The following is a 24,574-nucleotide window of genomic DNA, read 5'->3' as shown; positions in this document are numbered from 1 at the left end:
TGACACACCAAGCTCAAAAGGTTGCCCATCACTGGTCTCTGCTGGAGCGCAGTTAAGGATTTCCTCCTCTTGTAGAACTGAATCTGAATTCTCTGTAAGCCTTTTAACTCAGTATATTCAAAACAGAACAAATTATTTTTCCTGTCAAATTTTCCCTCCTCAAAAGGCATTTGCATAGCGCAGTGCTTGGTCCATGGTAGATGCTTAATAAATATTTAGTGATAACTTGTTGAGAAGGTCAAACAATGCCATGTATGTGGCCTAAAATTCAGAATTTTCTGGCTTAAAGCCATTGGAATGGATGACTTGGCAGATGGCTCCTGATTGCTGTGTATGGGGTCAGATTTTTCTGTGAGGTTCATCTTAAACTGGAAATAAGAAAGACTCTTTCAGCAAAAGACTTATTTGATTTGTACCATTCTGTGCTGATTATGCCTATCTGTGAAACTGGATTCATTGTGTTTAAATAATTTCCTCTGTTTCAGTCTTTCTTGTATTTGGTAATATTTGAATTTGTATTTCACTCATCCATTCATTCATTTATTCAGTTATCTTTTAATGATTCTCATATTATTTACACAATTTTCTGCTTGATGTTGAATTGAATACAAAGAAGCATCAGACAGGGTGGCCCACCTTTTGGGGCTCAAGTTCTAGTTTGGAAAATAAGACAGTTATAAATTCAAATCCATTCAGTTTAACAAATATTTGCTGCCTAATAATGATCAGTATCAAAGGTCTGTGTGTTATATACACTAAGAAAAATTTAAAGTATTATACAAATTAGAGGGAAGAAGATCCCTTTTAGCTTTAGTGTGAGAAATATCATAGAGGACTTCTTGGAAGAAGGTAGTATTTAAAGTATCAAAAGGTTGGTATTTTGGCAGATAGAGGTGGGTCAAATAATCTGGTATTTTTATATGTGTCAATATGATCTCTTCATGTTGATTAAAAGCTTTTTGGTAGAAGGGGCTCTGTTTTCACCACTTATATATTCCTTAATCTCTGAGTTGGGACTGAACATATTTAATACACTTTCCTAAATTTTATTTCATTGAAGAAAAAAAGGCCAGAGAAATGAAAAGATGTGCTGTAATTCTCACCAGTAGTAGGTGTTTAGTAAAAGAGACCCAAGACCTCTGACTTCAATCTAGAACTCCTTTTTTTCATGAGGCATCTCCTATATGTCTTCAGCACTCTTCTCAGTTTCCATCACGAGAAGGAACATAGTCAGTAATTCAGTAAGAACTTGCTGACTCTGGCTAAGGGATTTCTTCTAGCGTTTCTGTTTCCATCAACTACCTCTTCTTGAGTGAACAAGCAAGCCTGTCAAATTTATTTGCCACGATGCCCAACTGAGTGAATATTCCATTGGCCAAGTGTGAACAATAACCAGAAGAAAAAACGTGACCACCAGATGTAGCTGATGTAATAAGGGAATTTCAGGATGTAATAAGGGACTGAAAGCTAGAGGTAATAAGGGCTTAGGCTATAGGTAGTAGCTGGTTGGAATAGGGAATAAGGCAAGGCAAGGGACCCAGGGCTGGAGGTAATCAAGGGAATAGGCTAGGTAGTAGAGAAATTAAGGCAGAGGTATGGTTGGAATTGAGGATGGGCACTGTGGATAGGGTTTTGTGAATCCCTAAGGCAGTAAAGTGGATGAGGAAGGTACAGTGGTGAAGGTTGGTAGTTGAGGTGGAAGAAGAAGTAAGGGAATGTCTGAGTTTAGGGAATATAAAACAGAGGTATAAAGAGTTGCAAGGGAGAGGATGAGTTAATCTAAGGCAGGCAACAGCAGCAGGGAAACACAGACTGGATACTCAGGTTAGAGATAAAACACTGAAGGGAAACAGACTGAGCCCTTCAAGTGAAAGGGACACTTTGCAGAGCCAGGTTAGAGCCAGTCAAGAAGGGCTTGAAACTGACTTGAGGCTTCTAGTCAGTTTCAGGGGCAGGGACTAGAGGAAGTATTGAAATTACACTTCCTCCAAAATGGATACCTCCCGCTTCCCTCAAACTCCAGAGAGAATGTATTTCTCTCTCTCCTCCTCCCTCTCTAACTAATCAACTAATGAAGGAGCCAAAGGGTTTTGATTAAAGACCAATAGGGTTTATTGTCTTCAAGGGTAGAATGGAAGGGGTAGAGGATACAAGGTAGCCCTAACAGCTGCTAAGAGAAAGCTTCAGGTGGGGGAAGGGAGACAGTAACATGAGTCTGAGTAGGGACCTGCCTACTCAGCCCAGTGAGGGTTTGTAGCCAAAAGGGTTAGGAAAGCTGGATACAATAATTCAATAAGTAAATTTGTAACAAGGGTAAGTCCTATTTGACTAAACTATGGAGTTTGAAACTAACACTCAGATCTACTCTCCTTTCCAAACATCTCAGACATTCAGGTGGGGAAATGAAGGTGGGAATAAGGTAGGTTAGGGAGATTCAAAGGAATTAACTAAATTAACAATTTTTAAAAGAAAAGCTGCAAAATATAGGCCAGGTTTCAATCTAAAGAAGGAGCTCAGATGGACCCTGATTCTCTCCACGAGTTTCCAGGACCAACTGAACTTTTTCCCAAGATTCTAAAACCCTCATCAACTAACAGAAGAACTCTGCAAAGCAGTTATGCCCCATCTCTGCACCATACTATCAATCACTTTATTTTTTATTGTCATTAGCCATCCTTCATATTTCTTAATCTGATATACTTTCTTATCTATTTCCCCACACCAAGATGAGGGAGGCCATTTTCCTTAGTCTGGTTACTTGCCAGAGTCTATACGATTAAATGAAGTCATTTGTTCATAGAATAGAGTAAATCAAAGAGAAATCTGAGGAAGAGACTGGGAACAAAAATCTTGATAACTCCTCAGCTCCTACTTAGTTAGGAGATATTTTCTTTTTCTTTGAAACATTTTATTTAGTTAATTAATTTAGAATATTTTCCCATGGTTACATGATTTATGTAGCCAACGTGCAATCCCACTGGGTTTTACATGTGTCATTGACCAAGACCTATTTCCATATTATTAATATTTGCATTAGGGTGATCATTTAGACTTTAGAGTCTACATTCCCAATCATACCCCCATCATCCCATGTGATCAAGCAGTAATTTTTCTTCTGTGTGTTTCTGCTCCCACGGTTCTTTCTCATAAGTAGTTAGGAAATATTTTCAAGGAAGTCAGCTTCTTTCTTTCATGAAGGTCAGTAATAAGATAGTTTGAATTTCTAGATTTTTTAAAAAATTAGATGTGATTTGGGATTCATGTGTCTGCTTTATCTGCATAGAATATCAAAAGTCTGGTGCTTTTTTTAGTTTCTCCAGATGACAAAGAGGGGAAAAACAAACAAACAAAGAAACGAACAAAAAAAAACTTTTTTTTCATAACCCCAAAAATGAAAAAGTCAGAGGCTTTGGGGGCAAGATGACCCCCAAAACTGGAGCATAGGATTCATTCCTCACAAATATTCACATTCAGTTCCATCCCTCTCTTCAATCTCAGTTCATTCTCCAGTGGTGACCCTCTGAATCCAGAGTCGCCTTTGTAGAGCCACCTGGATCTGCCTGGACTTCAGACTATAAACAAGAGGGTTAAGCAGCGGGGTGAGGAGGAGGTAGGCATTGCTCATGGTAGCATAGAGGAGTGGGGGTGTTCCTTGGGCATAGCGGTGCAGTACAGCTAGGCTGATGAGAGGAAGGTAAAAAATAAGCACCGTGCATAAGTGACAGGCGCACGTCTGCATGGATCGGAGCCCCCGGTCGCGAGCTCCCAGCCTCAGCACTGTGGTCAAGATTTTCAGGTAAGAGGCTATAATGAAGAGGGCATCGATGGCAAAGGTGCAGAGAACGAAGACCAGCCCGTAGGCACTGCTGAAGGTGACGTCCTCGCAGGCCAAGGTCAGCAAGTCTGGGTAGTAGCAATAGGAGTGAGAGAGAATGTTGTCTCTGCAAAAGGAGAAATTCCTGAGGAAGAGGGGGAGGGGAGCCAGCAGCGCAGCCCCGCGGAGGAAAGCGGCCCCACCAAGGCAGATGATGGCGCGGCTGTTCAGGATCCGGGAATAGCTCAGAGGACAACAGATGGCGACCAGCCTGTCAAAGGCCATGGCCACGAGGATGCCCGACTCCAAAGAAGAGAGTGTGTGAATGAAGAACATCTGGGCCAGACAGCCATCCAGGCCAATCTGATGAGCGCCGATCCAGAAGGTGCCCAGGACAGTCGGCAAAGTCGATAGGGAGAGGCCCAGGTCCGTGATTGCCAGCATGGCTAGGAAGTAGAACTGGGGCTCATGGAGGCTCTGCTCAGACCTGACAAGGAGAAGGAGAACAGAGTTTCCCATGAGGGCTATGAGGTAGAGGAAGCAAAAAGGAATTGAGATCCAGATATGTAAGGCTTCTAGTCCAGGGATTCCAATGAAAGTGAAAGCTAGCTGATCATCCGTGGTGTTGTTAGGAGCCAGCATGATGGGAGGCTTTGGAAGCAAAGACTCAAAAAGACCTGAAAACAAGAGTAAAAGATTCAAGAAAATAATAGCCTGAACATATTTTAGAGACAAATAGAGCTTGGAGGAGTGTCGGTATGGTAAAGGAATGCTATTTTAAGGGGATGAATGGGTCACCGAAATGCTCAAATGGGATAAGATTGACATAGAAAATGATATCAGATTGACTTTGACTGGGAAAGCAGTCAAAGATTACAGGAGATAAGGTCCATAGAGAAAGTGGACATTGCATGTGATTGGGGATCAAATGGTTTTAGATAGAATTTGTGTAAGCAAATGATATTTAATCTATGAGGAGAAAGATCTATGAAAAAGTAACTTGTGAAGAAAATATTGTCATATAGCATTTTTTACTTAAGTATATATTATATCCTTCTGCTAGTCTGTGAGCTCCATAAGGGTCAAAGACTGTATTTCTTACTTTATTATTTCTGGAACCCAGTATAGAATTTTACAAAATATTAGGAAGGAGGAAAGCAAAGGAAATATGTAAGATATTAAGCATCTCTTATATGCCAGGTAGTTTGCAAAATATTTTCCAGATATTTTCTCACTTGATTTTGAAAGCAGCTTTGAGAGATAGATGGTGTTATGACTCTCCACATTTTAAAGATGAGGAAGCTAAGGCATCAAGAAGTTAAGTGATTTGCATAGGGTCACACACGTAGGGAAATGCCTGTGGACAATGTCTGACAACCTAGATTTAACAGTCTCTCCATTGTGCCTCCTCCCTGGATTTCATGTATGGTAATTAATAAAGAAATCCAACCTAAACTCAAATCTTGACTTTAAACATAGTATCTCATTCTAATATAAATTTATACCTCTTCTCCCATTTGATTCTCTCAATGATCCTATGACAAAATAAGAGATATTACTGATGAAGAAACAAAACCCAAAAGGTTTAAGAGTTTTTCTCAAAACCGGGCTGCATTTCTGTGGAACAAGAAGCCAGGGTCTTTGGCTCTGGTTCCTAAAGAGTTTCTATTATGTCGTGTTGCCTTATCTACAGAAAGTGTGAACTTGTGCCTTTGTTTCCTATAAGGATGAAGAATATCTGTCTAAAAATACATATTGCCATTTTCTCTGCAAATTTTAGTCTTAGAAAATTACTTAGAGCATTAAGAAGTTGTTACTCTGACATTGTTTTATAGCATATCATAAAGGCAGAGCTTGAATTGGCTCTGAGTCCAGCTCTCTATTTCTTTCACCACACTGTACTTTCTACAGAATTTGCTTAAAATACATTAACAAACCTTAAAAATGATAAGGGCTTTAAATTAAGAAATAAACTATATTTCCTTTATCCCTTCAAACCTGAAGATCTGTCTGTTCTGCTACAGGATAGCAACTGTCAGTCTACTGATAAGCCCTGATTATTACTACTGAGCAGGTGCAGTAATTTCTATCTTCAAACCTCACTTCATATAATTACTAGCTCTCTCTCCATGTGCAAGTCAAAAAAGCTCTCAGAGCCTCATTTCCCCCATCTAAAATAGTTAACATAATACTTGTATATCCTGTTGATGTGAAGAAAGAATTTTGCTAACTTCAAAGCACTACATAAATGTATTATTGATTTTGCTCTCAATTTTGCCAGTGTTTGCTTTCTAACTGTTTATAAAATCTTCAGGTTGCCTTTCTAGTCTATTCAGCTGCCACTGTATCTCCTTTGCAACCTTATAGCTAAGTTATTTTAAACTTTACCTATAGCAATTCTATATCTGTTCTCATTAGCTACCCCACATACTCACATCTTTGTGACCTAGTTTCTACTTCCATCTCTCTACTAAAATCAATTTCTCTATTAATAGCGACCTTCCTCTGTGAATTTTTACTTATTTTCTCTTCTGCTTTGGCTTCAGAGAACACGTATTCTCCTGTTTCAACTCCTACCTTAAATAAGTCTTTTTATTTTTTTCTTTCCTGACTCCATGTCTCTTTTCCTACCCCCTCTCTTTCTGCATTATCACCATTGGCAGTCTCATCTGCTCACACAGATTCAACAATGAAAGTGAATCCAGTTTGCAAGTGAATCCGAAATCTTTATCTAGGGCTTGATCATTCTTCTGAGCTGCCAGATTCATTTCTCCCGCTGCTAATCAGATTCCCTCACCTTTATGTCCTACCAGAAAGTGAAACTCAGAAAAGAGCTGTGGTACCACCTGTAATCATCCTCTTTCTTCCTTTACTTACTTTTCCTTCTAACTCACTTTATCCATATTATCATCTATGCCTTCCATGTTCAAAACTCATTAGGTAATTGTTTTTTCCCCTCTTTCACTCCTTTCATATCTAGTCAGTTATGATGTCCCATCTATTACATTTCTTAACATCTCTGGCATCCTTCAAGATTTAGCACTACTCTACTTTTTCAGTCTTAATTCATAATATTCCCTTTCATATACTCCATATTTCAATCAAGTGAGATCTCTTGAACAAGATATCTCCTCTTTTTTAAAAAATCTTTACCTTCTGCCTTAGAATCAATACAGTGTATGGTTCCAAGGCAGAAGACTGGTAAGGGCTAGGCAATGGGGGTTAAGTGACTTGTCCAGGGTCACACAGCTAGGAAGTGTCTGAGGCCAGATTTGAACCAATGACTGCATATCTCTAGATCTGGCTATCTACTGAGCTACCCAGAGACTCCCTCTCTTGTCTCTTGAACAAGAACTGTGTTCTTTTACTTATATGACTTTTTTACATTTTTTGGAGTACCAAGAACTCCCTCTCTTCTCTTTTTTTTTAAATTTTGCACATTATTATCCACCTTTGATAGTACAACTCGGTCTTAATGAAGATGTCCTTCCTTCAGTCTCTCATTTATGACCTTTCCCTTGAACATCACATAGAAAAAACTTTCCATTTCACCAAGGTATTTATCATACATTAAAATAACCTGTATTCCTATGTCCCCTTACTAGAGTTTAAGTCCTGTGAGACCAAGGATCATGCTTTACCTAAATTTCATACCTCCCTCATAGCCACAAATGGATATTTCACATAATAGATGCTCAGTAAACACATGCTGATTCATGAATAGAAATAAATTCCTAGCTATCTGCTCTTTCTTAAGAATCATTCTTCCCCCGCCAAAATCATAAAACTCAATACCATTTAATTGTCTTAGAATGACAACAAAGCATGACCTGGACAAAAGCTGTTGCTTACCTGGCACCTGTATTGAGAAATCTCCCTGAGCAGAGGTGACTTTTCAGCAGAATCATAGGATTTCACAAAAAGTACATGTATGAAGCTGAGTGAATGTTCAGAGAAAAATGATCAACTGGGTCAGTCAGGAAAAAGAATCAGAAATTGATAAAGCTGGAAGTGAAATTGTAGATCACCAAATAATACTCCTACCACCACTATTTTAAATAAGTAGAAAATAGGGTCAGAGAGGAGTGATTTACCTAATACCACACACATTAAGCCAGTTCCTCTCCTAGAACTAGAACTCTGCCCTATTAATTCATACCAAGAGTTCTTTACAGATGAGAGTTTTTGGATACAAAAAACAATAAGATTAGACAGACAAGAATAGAGGCACTCTCTAACTTCAAGTTGCTCACCATCCAGATGTTAACATGCCCCTGACAGACATGTGAAGCAACTACTGTAGTAAAGTACAAGATTTTAATTATAAAATGGGACCGTAGAGCAAGTAATTAAATCCACATGACTGTCAATAAACATCATCACACCGTAAATCCCTGGAGAAACAAAACAAAAACAAAAAAAATATATTTGCCCCGATAAAAACACTGGCCCCTACAAGCTGAACTTCTCATTCTCATCACTTTTCCCCTCTCTCAAACTCTAGACTCTCACATTAATCTAAAAGGCATTTGTACAGCTCCATTATTCTCCACCTAAACCCAGTAGTGTTCATTAACACTAGCTTCCTGGGCTACATTTCATCTTCTTACTTCCCACCTCTTGTCTGTCAAAAGCCCTCAATATGCTTTCTTTTAGCCTTTTCACTCTTCTGTGTATCCATGATCCACTTGGAGCCAGGCAGCACATCTTTTCTACTGAGGAATTAAACCCCTAACAAAGATGGACAGGATCTCACTTGGAGATGAAAGTAAGGCAGGATGAAAGGATACAGACAGAAACTCTCCTAAAGACTTGAGGGTTCTACTAAGATTAACTTAATCTTTGTTGGTACAAAGAGTTTTCAGTATTCACTTACCAATTATTTATATTGAATGAAGTACCTAGAAATGTATGGGGGTGGGGGAGCCATTGGTTGTCAGGGTACTCTATTAGATGAGAGGCCCTTGGGGGATTATCATACTTGGTGTCAAGAGACAGGGCTTCGTTTCTAACTCAAAAATTTAATAGCTGTGTTACCATTGCTCTCTCCTCATCTATGCATACTGATTTCCCTTTCATGCTTTAAGGCTCATCTAAAATTTCATGTTTTATAAGAATTTTTTTTCTAATCCCTCTTTGGTCCAGTGCCTTCCTTCTGTTAATTATTTACTTTTTTGTGGTGTGTGCATGCTTGCGTGCATGTGTGTGTGTGTTGCCTGTTTTAATATTTGTTTACTTATTGTCTCTTCCATTAGATTGTGATTTCCTTGAGGTCATGGACTTTTACCACCTTTTTTATCCTTAGCACCACTTACCAAGGTGCTTGATATATATGGTAGACATTTATAAATATGTATTGATTGACTGACTAACCAAATCATTTATCTTTACTGAGCTTCATTTCTGTCATATGTAATACTGGAATAGTGCTAGTGCCACCTATCTCACAGGATTATTGTAAGGAAAGTACTTTGTAATCCTAAAGCTTTCTTTACAAATGTAAATTCCAGTTGGCATTTTACAAGGTAAGCAAGGCTTTAAGTACATTATTTTTTTTTTAGCTGAGTGAACTAGAAGGTGAGTTGAATATGGAGATTAAAAATAGTACTTCACAAATATTGGGTCACTCCATTTGATTACCAGGTTGAGCAAATTCAGATCTTTCCTAAATCTAGATTATTATGACATGGGCATCATTTGCTTGGGTCTTAATGACCATTAAAGTAAAGAGACTAAATCATTTTAATCTCTAGCAAGTGTCCAGAACACGGGATGTGGTTAGTTTTGCTGAACTCAGCTCTGGGTTCTGTAGGAAGAAAAGATACAAATCAGAGTATTTTCAGATAGAAAATAACATCCTAGAAAGACAGAAACATACAGCTAAACATGGAAAGGACCTTAAAAGCTATTGACACAGATTTCCACATTTGAAAAATAAGAAAACTGAGACATGAACTGTTAATAGATATTTCCAAAGTTATATGAGTAGTAACCTCTTATTCCTAATACAAAACACTCTCCCATCTCCTGTCTCCATGTCTTTGCATTGTCTAAAACTCATACTTGGTATACAATCCTCCTTCTCATATTCCTCTTAGAATCCCTAGTTTCTTTCAAAGTGTAGCTCTAGCACAAACTTCTAAATGATTCTTTTTTGATCTCTCCAGCTCTTAAATTTTTCTTTCCAAAATTATCTTGAATCTAGGTAGGATATAGCAATATATGTTTGTGTTTTCTCTTGTGGTTGGACTATAATTTAGATTAGAAGCTGTTTAACTTTTATTTTTGCATCTATAATAACAGAGTTTAAAATTGGAAAGGACAAAGAAGCCACCTATTCCAAAATGTGCCTGAAAAATTATACTTGCTACAACATACTTGATAAAAGTATATTCTATCTGTCTGTCTATCTATCTATCTAAGAAGGCGGTCAGAGACAAGATGGCTGAGAGGGTTCAGGGACTTATATTATTTCTACCAAATCATCCTCCAAAAAGCTATGATATAATGCCTCTAAAAATTCTAGAACACCGTAACCCACAAAATGACATGGCAAAGTAAATTTTTAACCCAGAATAACTTAGAAGGCCAATAGGAGGAACCTAGTGCATCTGAGTGGAAGTGGACTACAGCCCACAGAGTAGGCCCCACCAAAGCAAGAAACCTTGGGAACCGCTAAAGCAGCCACTCTTTGTCACATATAGTGGGGGGGGGGCGCAACTGCTCAAAGGGAATTTAAATACACCATTTCTTAAATCATACCACCTTGGAAAAACTGAAAGCAGATAGATTCCCAATACCAGTTCTAAAGGTAGCTACACAAAGAACCTGAATATTAATACAGTGCTCCTTTTACCACATTTACAGAGCCCAACATTAACAGGTTTTTTTTTAAACTATACTAAAAGAAAAGAAAAAGGTAGGAAAATTAGAAAACAACAAAAGATAGTAACTCAATATAGAAAATTAATTTGAAAGCAGGGTAGACTCAAACTAAGAAATTAAAAAGTCAGTACTACTACATCCAAGAAAAATATCAATTCCTCTTAAGCCCAAAAATAATTATTGAAGAAGCTAAAAAATGATTTTAGAAATCAAATAAGAGAGGTAAGAGAAAATTTGGGAGAAAGAAATGAGAGTGATACAAGACAATCATGCAAAAAAGACTAAACAGCTTTGTAAATTAGGCACAAAAAATACTGGAGAAATTGATGTCTTAAAAAACAGAATAGGGCAATTGTTAAAAGAGTCACAAAAATCCAAAGGAGATAATTTATTAAAAAGTAGAATTGGCCAAATTGAAAAGATATACAAAAATACATTGAAGATAAAAATTTCTTAAAAGAAAGACTGGCCTTTTGGGGGGGGAAAGAGTTACAAAAATTCACTGCAGAAAATATTTCTTTTCAGAATAAATTTTGCCAAATGGAAAAGGAGGTACAAAGACTCACTGAGAAAAATCAAACTTTAAAATTTAGAATTGCCTAATGGAAGCTAATTACTCCATGAGACATCAAGAAACAATTAAAGTAAAAAGAATCAAAAGAAAATGTAAAATATCTCTTGGAAAAATAACTTACCTGGAAAATAAATCCATGAGAAATAATCTAAAATTATTGTACTTCTTGAAAGTCATGATAAAGGAAAAAAACAAAACAACTTAGACATCACCTTTCAAGAAATCAAAGAAAACTGCCTTGATTTCTAGAACCAGAGACTGAAATAGAAATTGAAAGAATGCACCAATCACTTCCTGAAAGTGATCACAAAAGACTAACTCCCATGAATATTATAGCCAAATTCCAAAGCTCCCAGGGCAAGGAGAAAATATTTCAAATAGCCAAAAAGAAAAATTCCAAATATTATGGAGCAACAGTAATAAGAACACAAGATTTAGCAGCTTCTCCATTAACGGATTGGAGAGTCTGTAATATGATATTCCAGAGGGCAAAGGAGGCAGGATTTTAATGAAAAATTACTCATCTAGCAATACAGCATTATCCATTAGAGGGTAAATGAGTATTCAGTGAAATAGAGGTTGCTCAAAAGATTCCTGATGATAAGACCAGAGATGAATAGAAAATTTGATTATCAAAGACAAGAATCAAGAGAATCATAAAAAAGTAAATAGAAAAACAGAATCAAAAGACGTTCAATATGGTTGATTTGTATACATATCTACAGAGGAGATGATTCTTATAATGCCAAAGAATTTTGTCATTATTGGGGCAGCTAGAAGGCGCATATAGACAGAGGGTGAGGGTGTGAGTTAAATATGATGGGATGATATAAAAAATAAATTAAATTAAGGTGTGAGAACGAGAAATGCATTAGAAGGAGGGGGAAGGGAAAACAAAATGGGACAAATTATTTCACATAAAAGAGGCATGAAAGAGCATTCACAGTGAAGGGGAAAATGGGCAGGGGGAGATAGGAAGGAGAGCAGGAGAACCTTACTCTTATCAGAATTGGCTCAATGAGGGAAGAACATACATAATCAATTAGGTATAGAAAGCTATCTTACCCTTCAGGAAAGTATGAGGGGTCGGGGATAAGAGAAGGGGAGTATGGCTGATGTAAAAGAGGGCAAATTAGGGGAGGTAGAGGTCAGAAACTAAAGAGGGCTAAATAGGATGTTGAGTAATACACAGTAATCATAATGGTTCTAAAAAATTATTTCTCTCAAATGAAGGCCTCATTTCTCAAATACATATAGAAATGAGTTGAATATATAAGAGTACAAGTTATTCCTTAAGTGATAATTGATCAAAGGATATGAACAGGGAGTTCTTAGAAAAAGTAATTAAAATTCTCTATATTCAAGCAAAAAAAAAAAGCTCTAAATCATTATTATTTAGAGAAACACAAATTAAAACAACTCTGAGGTACCACTCCATATATAATAGATTGACTTTTATGACAGAAAAGGAAAATGACAAAATTTGTAGGGAATATGAGAATTCTGGGACCTGAATGTACTTTTGGATTCAGATTCAATCATTCAGGAGAGCAACTTGGACCTATGTCCAAAGGGCTATAAAACCCTACATACCCTTTGATTCAGCCATTACTAACTAGGTTTTTATCCCCAAAATATTTTTAAAAGGTGGAGGGAAGAACCTATATGTCCAAAAAAATTTAAAGCAGCTCTTTTCAAGGTGGCAAAGATTTGGAAAGTGGGAAAATATTCATTATTTGATCAATGACTAAACTACAATATATGATTATAATAGAATGTTTTTGTTGTAAGAAATGACAAGCAGGAGAAGCTCAGAAAAAACTGGAAAAACTCACATGAACTGAAGCAGAGTGAAATAAGCAAAACCAGGAGAACATTGTACACAGTGACAGGAATATTTTACAATGAACTACTTTGAATAACAGCTATTCTCAACAATACAATGATCTAAAACTCTCTCAAAGGACTTGTGATAAAAAAATACCATCTACTTTCTGAGAAAAAGAACTGTATCTGAATTAGATCAAAGCAAACTTTTTTCACTTTCTTATTTTTTTTCTATTTGAATTTCCTTCCATGAAAGGTTTACTATGAGGGTAGGGAGTTGGTGGTAAAGGAGAAGGAGGAATCTGAGAGATAATATTCTTTGAAAAAAAGTTGGAAACTATTTTATATATAATTTGCAGAAAATAAAATAAAATTTACTATCTTACAAATATGAATAAGAAAGAGGTGACCTTCAGTTTTTTCTTCTTTTTTAATCCTCACTTTTTAAAAAAGAAAAAATGTAAACTAATCTATGTATAGATGATTCAACTGAACCACATCATGTCTAGGGAGAGATCCAGGGTTGAAGTTTAGGTAGTAACCAAGAGTTTCTGTTTTATTTTTTGTTTGTTTTGTTTGTTTATGGAAATGGGGAAATAGTAAGAACCCTGTCCCAAGACTATATTCTTTTCATAGGCTGCTCATCTTATGGGAACAAGGGGCACTGTCAATAGAACTGGGAATAACTAAAAATCAAGCAATTAGCTTTTGTAAGAAATGGTTTAAAACTATGACTACACCAGCTGGCAAACTACTTTCTCCTTATTTTGGGTCTTCCCATTTTAAAGCATTAAAATAGTTAAAATTAGCTATTAGGGAAAAAAAATCCTGAAATAATTATATTACTGTTTTCTCTAGGTGGTTCTCCTTGTTGTATCTACCAAGGCTCAATCAAAGAGCCTAATCTCTAATCAGCCTTCCCTTGTTTTTTTTTCACATCCTTCTTATCCTATACCCCCTTCTTCCTTTCTAGTATCTCCCCCATTATTTCTGCAGTCGCCCCTTCTCTCTTTCTATGAATAACTACCCAACCTCCAACAGGCTTCCTTCAAACATTTTTTTTTTACTTATATCCAGACCCATTCTCAATTTCCTTTTGGCATCCTGGGCCTTCTCACTCTACCCCCAACTGCCAAGTCCTTGGCCTTTCCATTTCTTTCTCCTCTTCTAGGCCAGGACACTCTACCTACCTCTCCTAACTCAGAACCTGAAGCCCCTACCACTCCAGTTCTTCTCAATCCCCCTAGCCCCGTCTCCCCTGGTCTATCCCTTCTAACTCTTTTTTGGTTAAGAACTTGACCCCTAACTATAAGTGAAGATGATATATGAACTTCTTATTTGGTAATCCTAATCTCAGGAATAATACCTTTACCATACATTGGATGCTAGTTCATTTTGGATAACTAAGTTCATTAAGGGCACCTAAATTTTCCCTTACCATATTTTTTTTTCTTGGAATTTATTTTCTTATTAATTAGTATAACTGGTGAGAATAGTTGCTAGCTTGAATCTCATTGAAAATAACTAGTTTCCTGCAATCTTTATATTTAATTCAGTTTTATTAAAGGCCCATCTTGTCCACCTTCTTTTACCAAACCTACTAACATGATGAATATGCTTGAAAACATTTGCAAAATTCTGCATTTTTATTATACTGTCTCTGCATTAAATGGAAGAAGGAATATTTTTTGTGACTTAGATTGTTAATTACAATTCATCAGAGTTAAGCCAAACAAGTAAACAGCATGCCACGTGTAAATGACAAGGAAATAAAAAAATTCTAAAATGTTGATTGTCTTATATTATATGAATGACCAGTCTTGGAATCAGAGGTTAGATGAGGAAATAATCTTAATTCATCTTGGTAAAGTGAAAGGAGATTCTAAGTGTGAAACATTCCATATGTTATCAGACACTGAAGGGGTTCTAGCACATCACTACAGAAACTTCGTTGCATGACCTTACTATGGCTTAGAGATGTCATTGGAAAAATCAAAAATGATTCTAGTAGGGTACAAAATTCTCCCTTCCAGAAAAGATTCAAGAATATGTTTGACAAAGACACTAACACTATTTTCTGAAGGCCAGCATTAATACGTATAGAAAGACTCATTGCCATCAGGAGAGATTCTTGATGAAATTTTTGATTCTGGAAATCCAAAAATAAAAGAAAAAATGAGAGAATAGATAATACTTCAATTCTACTTTCCTCAAACCACACATTGCCTTTTTTCATGTATGCATACCATGCAGGATGGTCCTGTGCCAAGTGTCTCCCATGTGTCATAACTAATGCCAAAGTTCTTAAGAGAGACTTTTAGAGTGTCCTTGTAGGATATTTTCCAACTTTTGCGTGAATGTTAGCCTTGTGTGAGTTCTCCATGAAATAGTCTTTTAGGCAAATATACATTCAGCATTGGAACAACATGGCCAGACTTTGAGAGCTGTGCTCTCTGCAGTAGGGTCTGAGTTCCTGGCAGTTCAGCTAAAGAAAGGACCTCAGGGTCTGGTACCTTATCTTGCCAGGTAATCTTCATAATCTTTCTAAAATAATTCATGTTGAAATTATTTCTGAGCCAGTTTTCTTATCTGTAATAAGAGTTTCTTTTAGATTATTTTAAAAGTAATTCTGTATCTAGCATTCTATGATTCCCTTTGGTCTACAGGCAATAATAAAACAAGTTTTTTGAATTGAGTTTAATTCACTATCTAATTTTCTACTAAATTGGTATGAGTGCCTGAATGTGGTGGTGGGGAATTGGTGTCTATTTCCATGGTAAGATACTTCAGACTATTTGGGGAATATTGTAGAGAGGGTTAATGTTATGTTTTACTCCAATCAGACAAATGAAGGAGATTTCTCCAATGAGTTGTCTATTCTCGAGGGGAAATATCCTGAGTGACAATAAAAACTCTTCTGCCAAGCCCTGGAATATCAGAGTTCAGGAATGGATGAATGAGAAAGATGATCCTGTAGGACCCCAGGACAACCTGGATGCCCCCTACAGAGAAACCAAGTGAGTATGAGTATGTTCTTCATAGTTTAAAACTCATATTCATTCCTAGATGGTTAGAATCAATAACTCTACCTATATGTACACACACACACACACACACACACACACACACTCACACACACACAATCACACACATTTCTGTGATATAAATTTAGTGGCTCAAAAAGTGAAGTTGGGGGTGAAGTGTTTGGTCCTTGACTATAGGAATGACATCATGAAAGGTTTGATATTGTCTCCAAAACTATTCCCCATTTTCTGATTTGTTCTCCTTCCTCCAATATCTGGAAAGAAAAAAATCAAGATAAAATTTCTAGAATTGGAAAGAAAAGGATTAAATATTCCACTTAGGAGATGATAGAGAGGGTTGGACATATCCAGTACACATCAAGAGATGCAATGAAAAAACTTTTTCAGTAAATTTGAGGAGGTTATCCCAGGGCAGATGTCAGGGAAATGTACACTATTGAAACAGTCCACTCTAACCCTCTGAAGTCCTCAAAGTATCCTGGGATCAGGATTTAGGACACTGAATAAAGAATAAAATGCATGAGGATGCTGTAGTTTTGGAAAACTTTGACTTCTTCTAGACTTATAATTTAGAAAAAAAGAGTTTCCTAGTAGGATTAGAGAATGTGTTCAGGAACTTGAGGCCACTACACTTAGAACTGGGGAGAAAATTCCCTTAACTAGGATTCTAATTAAGGGAAAGAATCAAAATCAAGGAGTCCAGACAATGGTTAACTCAAATATTCCTCAGGTCATCCTGTCCTGACTATAGTCTGATTCAGTAGCAATACATAAACTGGCAAGTATCTGTCTGTTTTTCTGGGCTTGTTTCTGAAAATGCATCCAAACCAATAAGCAAAATCATAGAGATCTATGGAATTTTGGTGTTACAGTCTCAGAATTTCCTCTTACCAGAATATCTGATCAAGATTCCTTCCTTAAGATGCTCTTGTACACTTAACTGACTGCATACCTGTGCAACATTTATTAAGACTACTATCTTCCAAACATTAGTCTAGGTTCTGGGACTACAAAGGCAAAAAGAAAAACAATATTGCACATACTACCTGGGAGAAGCAACATATCCAAAGATAAGTGAATATAATGTAATTTGTGGATGAAGTTAGAGAAATAACTGGGCAAGGGATGCAGGAGATGGTTCACGTAGGATGGGATTTCTTGGAGGTAGTTGGGTAGCCATTGTTGCACATGGTGATGAAGAAAGTGGGTCCCTTCAGGGGCCAGTGATGTGGGGGAGGGACATTGCTTTTCTGAAGTCCTTTGTGTTCAGGTTCCTAGATGATCTCTATCAGGGTCTGAAATAGATACTGGTTAAGATGGTGGTAGAGGTCCAACTTGATTGGCACATACTACATTTCTTTCTCTTCTTCCAACTCTTCTCTGAAATCTTTGTTTACTCTTGCTCCCCATTAAAACTTCCTCCATCTATTATTACTTTGTATTTTTGTGCATATTTTATGTATAATTACATGTGTATGTGGTTTTTCTCTTGATAGAATTAAGCAAGCTTCTTGAAAGCATCAGTTTTATTTTTTCTTTTTATCCTCAGCACATATAACAGTGCCTGGGACATATTAGGTGATTAATAAATTTTTACCGATTGCTTGATTTGATAAGAATTTGTTAAGCATCTTATATGTGTAACACAATGTGATAGTTTTAGAATAAGGAAGATATACTTTAAAAATCATAGGATTTGAGAACTGAAAGGAACCTCAGCTGCTATCTATTCCAACCCATACATCAGTGGTTCCCAAACTTTTTTGGCCTATCGCCCCCTTTCCAGAAAAAATATTACTTAGCCCCCTGAAAATTAATTTTTTAAAATTTTAATAGCAATTAATAGGAAAGATAAATGCACCTGTAGCCATCACCGATCCCCCTGGATCACTGCAGCACCCACCAGGGGGTGGTAGTGCCCACTTTGGGAATCACTGCCATACATGAATAAAATCCTCACTATAGTATGGCTGACACGTGGTCCTACAAATTCTGCTTAAAGAATTGCAAAGAGGAGAATCCTTCATTGTAAAATATTTTCTGCCCATGACCAATAGTTTATTGAATCTTAGTTATATTTGGGGATGACTTATGTATAGAGAAGATAAGGGAAAAGTAGCAGATCTCAGGTTAAAGGATAGGTTTGTATTAGAGAATGGTTGTTCTGAAGTCAACTCCAAGGACCATGAACCCATCAAATGGCACTATTGTGATAGTCACCAGAGTGGAAACAACCTGGACCCTCTAGTCCTAGGGCCCTAGGGCCCCTAGCTTGAGCCTGAGCATTCTCTCTCTGCCACTACTAAAGCAGAAAACTTTATTCCATGGATCTGGAGGTGTTGACTCCAGTCCATTTGACTTCAGACTAGTTCTAATTATTCATATAGATATGAGTACAACTTGTCAATAGCTAGGTGTCTTATCAAAGGGAAATCATTTGTCTTCTCACTGCCCTAGGCAAATCTCTATAACAAAACACATTCACAAGATGGGTGGAAGTAGTTTCTACACTAAGAGTTCCTCAAGCTAATGAATTATTTTCCTGACAAAAAAGGAAAAATTCTAAGTCACTACAATAGGCACTGGGGACAAAAAAGAAAAGAAAGTAAGAAAAAAAAAACCTCAGTCTTTGTTCTGAAGGACCTTACATTCTTCTATGGAGATACAACATTTAAACATATTAATAAATTCAAAATGATTTGAAGACAAAAAAGCCCTGACAATAAGGAGAATAGACAAGATTTCTAGTAAGTGACACCTGAATTACACCTTGGAAGATGATACGCATTCTAAGAAAGTGGTGATGAGAAATATTTGTCTAGATATGAAGTCAATTAAGTAGTATTGAATAAATGAACACTATGGGTCAGTCAGTGTAATAAATACTGGAGATAGAAAGAAATAGGAAAAAAAACACAGGGCAATTCATGTAAAATAGCCAAAGTGGGAAATGGCATGTCAGTTTGGGAGGACAATTAGTAGGACAGTTTGGTTGGCAACAGGAATGATTACAATATGAAATCATTCTAGAAAGGAGGTAAGAGGCAAAATTTGAATGGATTTAAATATTAAATTGTACATAATCCTAATCTGTGACTATTAAAGATTATTGAATAGTGGAGAGACACAATTACATTTTTGTTTTAAGGAGATTATTTTGGATTATAAGGGAGTTTTAAAAGGGGTGTTATGGGATTTTTGTAATAATTCTGGTTAATCCTTGAGTCATTGTTAAAAATAATATCATTTGTATTGTGTTTTACAGTTTCCTCATAATAGCACTATAAGGTAAGTAGCAGATGAAGATCTTGGAACTGAAACAACTTACACAAAACTACACAATAAGGAAGGCTTATTCTTAGTGCTTTTCACTGTCTGATTATCTCTTTCAGGGAGTTCTGGGTATGTTTTAAAACCCTAACAATAACTTCAGAAAGGAAAAAAAAACCTCTTATCTCCAAGAGATCATCATACCCTTATACCCTAGATATGAGGAGACAATTGGTTCTTACTTTTATTCTTGCTGACTTGAGATGTTATATTTTTGGGAGTTCAACTCCTGGCCTCCACTGATGAATAGGGCTGAATATAGTCATTCCTCTGGAGTCTGGAAAATTTAAAGACATAAAATAATTTTCCATATTGTATCATCTTCATCAACTAGTCAATACGTTGTTATTCATCATGTACCAGGGACTTGGCTAAGCAATGAGAACACACAAAGACATGAATTAAACAGTCTATGTCCTCAAGCAACTTACACTCTATGTGAAGCCGTATTTTACTACTAGTTCTTTCCTAAACTAGTATTCCATCTACCATGCACGAAGCTTGTCCTCTGTGCCAGGACTATTATCCCTTTTCATTTCCACCTTTCTGAAAATTTAACTTCATGACAGTTTGGCTTCACTGATAACTTCGCCATTAAAAACATATCCCCAATTGGGGCTCTCCCTCACTTCAGGAAATATGAAAATTAATTTTGTGCATATGGCATCAAATGTTACAATGACTATAAAATGTAGTTTGTTGTTGTTTTGGGGCAGACCGTTATTTATGTGTCTTGCTATCTCCAAGGACAAATATTAAGTCTTTCAATAGTAAATTCTAAAGAAACACTTATTTTTACTTACTTGAACTGAATTGAAATGACCAAATCTAGTGGTCGTTCCATTTCTAAAATGAGCATTGTAGTTTTCAAATTTCAATATATGCGAATCAAAGTCATTCCATCTTTTTGCAGGAGAGAGAAATACATATTTTAGTGACAAATCATAGACATAATGTCTCTTCTCAATAGTTCAGACTTTTCCACCTTCCTGGTGACAGGAATCCTTGGATTAGAGGACATGTATATGTGGCTCTCTATTCCCTTTAGTGCCATATTCTTAGTGATTCTGGCAGGTAACATCACCATCATATTGGTTATCTGGACTGAGAGAAGCCTCCATGTACCCATGTACCTCTTCCTGGCAATGTTGGCAGCCTCAGACCTGGGTTTATCCATCTCCACATTTTCGACTATGTTAAGGATCTTCTGGTTGGATGCCAGAGAGATGAGCTTCCCTGACTGTTTCACCCAGATGTTCTTCATCCATTCCTTCCAAGAATTTGAGTCAGCTGTGATTCTGGCCATGGCCTTTGATCACTATGTGGCAATTTCCAAACCCTTGCACTATGCCTCCATCCTCACCAGCGGAGTAATTGCAAAGATAGCTGTGGCCATTTTGGTACGGACAATGGCAGTGCAAGTCCCAGCTCCCATCCTTCTGAGGAGGTTACATTTCTGTCACTCTAATGTACTCTCCCATTCCTACTGCTTACATCCAGATATCATCAAACTCTCCTGCTCTAATACTAGAATCAACAGTATATTTGGCTTATTTGTTGTTGTTTCCACTCTTGGCCTTGATTTTGTCCTAATTCTCTTTTCCTATGTTCTGATCTTAAAGACTGTTCTGAACATTGCATCTTTTTGGGGACGCCTCAAGGCCCTCAATACCTGCATCTCCCACCTCTCTGCTGTGATCCTTTTCTTCACACCCATGATCTGTCTGTCCTTGCTTCACAGATTTGGACCAAAGCTTCCCTCCCATGTGTATGTGCTCATAGCTAACATGCACTTCCTCATCCCACCTGTGATGAACCCCATTGTTTATGTGTTAAAAACCAAGCAAATCCGAGATAGGGTCATTAGGATTTTTCTTAAAAAGAAATCTGGAGAGACCTAAGTATAACTTGCAAAGTGCCCTCATAGGACAGAATATTTTCTAAAGACCGAATTAATATAAACAGTATCAGTGGTCTAAAGATGAGAGGTATTTTAGAAGCAATCTAATCCACTTTCATTTCTTTCAAGATTAAGTTCATAAAGCTCAAAACTATTTAAGATCGATTCATTCAGAGTTCAAGCCTCCAACTTCGGGGGTATTTTATATACCTCCATTTAAACACTCGTCCAAACAAAATAAATGACAGCAGCATTTATGGAAAGATGAAGCCGAAATTGAGTTAAACTTCAATTCTATCATTCTTTGTGAACATTCTGAGTATTGGATTGTGTTTGAAATTTAAAACATGAAACAAGATGTGAATTCCAAGGTGTAAATTTTTTTTTGTTTGGTAGATTTAAGTTAAGAATAAAATATTTTAGCCAATTTTAATGTTATAATAAAAATGACACATTTATTTGTAAGTTGTTAATTGTTTTTGAATTGAAGAACTAATAAAGAAATTAAAACACTACAATTTATTTATTGCCTAGATTGTTCCTTTTCCAATTGTTTCAGGTTTATTACTTATAAATTGGGATTTTTTAGAATCTCTCCACACAATTATTTTTTTAATTTAAACATTTATTAATAATCATTTTTAACATGGTTACATGATTCATGCTTCTCTTTTCCCCTTCACCCCCCGCAATCCCCCCAACCATGGCCGACACACATCTCCACTGATTTTGTCATGTGTCCTTGATCAAGACCTATTTCCAAATAGTTGGTGGTTGCATTGGTGTGGTAGTTTCGAGTCCACATCCCCAATCATGTCCACCCCAACCCATGCGTTCAAGCAGTTGCTTTTCTTATATGTTTCCTCTCCTGCAGTTCTTCCTCTGAATGTGGGTAGCGTTCTTTACCATAAATCCCTCAGAATTGTCCTGGGTCATTGCATTGTTGCTGGTACAGAAGCCCATTATATTCGATTTTACCACAGTATGTCAGTCTCTGTGTACAATGTTCTTCTTGCTCTGCTCCTTTCGCTCTGCATCAGTTCCTGGAGGTCTCTCCAGTTCTCCTGGAACTCCTCCAGTTTATTATTCCTTTTAGCACAATAGTATTCCATTACCCGCATATACCACAGTTTGTTCAGCCATTCCCCAATTGAAGGACATACCCTCCTTTTCCAATTTGTTGCCACCACAAAAAGCACCGTTATAAATATTTTTGTACAAGTCTGTTTATCTAAGATCTCTTTGGGGTACAAACCCAACAATGGTATGGCTGGATCAAAGGGTAGGCATTCTTTTATAGCCCTTTGAGCATGATTCCAAATTGCCAGCCAAAATGGCTGGATCATTTCACAACTCCACCAGCAATGCATTAATGTCCCAATTTTGCCACATCCCCTCCAGCATTCATTACTCTCCCCTTCTTTCATTTTAGCCAATCTGCTAGGCATGAGGTGATACCTCAGAGTTGTTTTGATTTGCATTTCTATAATTATTAGAGATTTGGAACACTTTCTCATATACTTATTGATACTTTTGATTTCTTTACCTGAAAATTGCCTATTCATGTCTCTTGCCCATTTATCAATTGGGGAATGGCTTGATTATTTATACAATTGCTTTAACTCCTTGTATATTTGAGTAATTAGACCCCTGTCAGAGTTTTTCATTATAAAGATTTTTCCCCAATTTGTTGTTTCCCTTCTGATTTTGACTACATTGTTTTTGTTTGTACAAAAGCTTTTTAGTTTAATATAATCAAAACTATTTAATTTACATTTTGTAATTTTCTCTAACTCTTGCTTGGTTTTAAAGTCTTTCCTTTCCCAGAGATCTGACAAGTATACCATTCTGTGTTCACTTAACTTATTTATAGTTTCCCTCTTTATATTCAAGTTGTTCACCCATTCTGAATTTATCTTGGTGTAGGGTGTGAGATGTTGATCTAGACCTAATCTCTCCCATATTGTTTTCCAAATTTCCCAGCAGTTTTTGTCAAATAGTGGATTCATGTCCCAAAAGTTGGACGCTTTGGGTTTATCATACACTGTCTTGCTGATGTCATTTACCCAAAGTCTATTCCACTGATCCTCCTCTCTGTCTCTTAGCCAGTGCCATATTGTTTTGATGTCTGCTGCTTTATAGTATAGTTTAATATCTGGTACTGCTAGGCCCCCTTCCTTCACATTTTTTTTTCTTTATTTCCCTTGATATTCTTGATCTTTTGTTATTCCAAATGAAATTTGTTATAGTTTTTTCTAATTCAGTAAAGAAGTTTTTTGGTAGCTTGATAGGTATGGCGCTAAAAAGGTAAATTAATTTGGGTAGAATGATCATTTTTATTATGTTAGCTTGACCTACCCATGAGCAATCAATGGCTTTCCAGTTGTTTAGATCCAGTTTTATTTGTTTGGAAAGTGTTTTGTAGTTGTTTTCATATAATTGCTGTGTTTGTTTTGGTAGATAGATTCCTAAGTATTTGTCTAGGGTGATTTTAAATGGTGTTTCTCTTTCTACCTCTTGCTGCTCTAATGTGTTGGAAATGTATAGAAATGCTGATGATTTATGTGCATTTATTTTGTATCCTGCAACTTTACTAAAGTTGTTGATTATTTCTACAAGCTTCTTAGTTGATTCTCTAGGATTTTTTAAGTATACCATCATATCATCTGCAAAGAGTGATAGCTTAGTCTCCTCCTTGCCTATTCTGATACCATCAATTTCTTTTTCTTCTCTAATTGCTACTGCTAGTGTTTCTAGTACTATATTGAATAATAGAGGTGATAATGGGCATCCTTGTTTTACTCCTGATCTTATTGGGAAGGCTTCTAATTTATCCCCATTGCAAATGATGTTTGTTGATGGTTTTAGGTTTATACTGTTTATTATTTTTAGGAAAGTTCCTTCTATTCCTATACTTTTCAGTGTTTTCAATAGGAATGGATGCTGTATTTTGTCAAAGGCTTTTTCAGCATCTATTGAGATAATCATGTGATTTTTGTTTCTTAGACTGTTGATATGGTCAATTATGTGGATGGTTTTCCTAATGTTGAACCAACCTTGCATTCCTGGTATAAATCCCACTTGATCATGGTGGATGATCTTAATTACTTGCTGGAATCTCTCTGCTAGTATTCTATTTAAGATTTTTGCATCTATGTTCATTAGGGAGATTGGTCTGTAGTTTTCTTTCTCTGTTTTTG

The 24,574-nt window shown here is 36.6% G+C and overlaps 2 protein-coding genes across 2 annotated transcripts; one reads left to right on the top strand and one right to left on the bottom strand.

Annotated features, from left to right (window-relative positions):
- Window positions 1-3,499: 3,499 nt before the first annotated feature.
- LOC123241149 (olfactory receptor 51G2-like) lies at window positions 3,500-4,456 on the bottom strand. The gene has a single exon (XM_044668852.1). It carries the CDS (start codon window positions 4,454-4,456, stop codon window positions 3,500-3,502), a length of 957 nt encoding a protein of 318 aa, XP_044524787.1.
- A 15,971-nt stretch (window positions 4,457-20,427) lies between these two features.
- On the top strand, window positions 20,428-21,375 carry LOC123238708 (olfactory receptor 51G2-like). The gene has a single exon (XM_044665915.1). It carries the CDS (start codon window positions 20,428-20,430, stop codon window positions 21,373-21,375), a length of 948 nt encoding a protein of 315 aa, XP_044521850.1.
- Window positions 21,376-24,574: the final 3,199 nt, after the last annotated feature.

The sequence above is a fragment of the Gracilinanus agilis genome, chromosome 3 (assembly GCF_016433145.1).
Source record: "Gracilinanus agilis isolate LMUSP501 chromosome 3, AgileGrace, whole genome shotgun sequence".
Classification (NCBI taxonomy): Eukaryota; Metazoa; Chordata; class Mammalia; order Didelphimorphia; family Didelphidae; genus Gracilinanus; species Gracilinanus agilis.
Note: the sequence above shows the minus strand (reverse complement) of the source record. Positions and strands in the feature narration are given on the sequence as shown.

Coding starts and splice junctions, on each gene's coding strand:
- LOC123238708 (XM_044665915.1), top strand. CDS start 20,428: ATGTCTCTTCTCAATAGTTCAGACTTTTCCACCTTCCTGGTGACAGGA.
- LOC123241149 (XM_044668852.1), bottom strand. CDS start 4,456: ATGCTGGCTCCTAACAACACCACGGATGATCAGCTAGCTTTCACTTTC.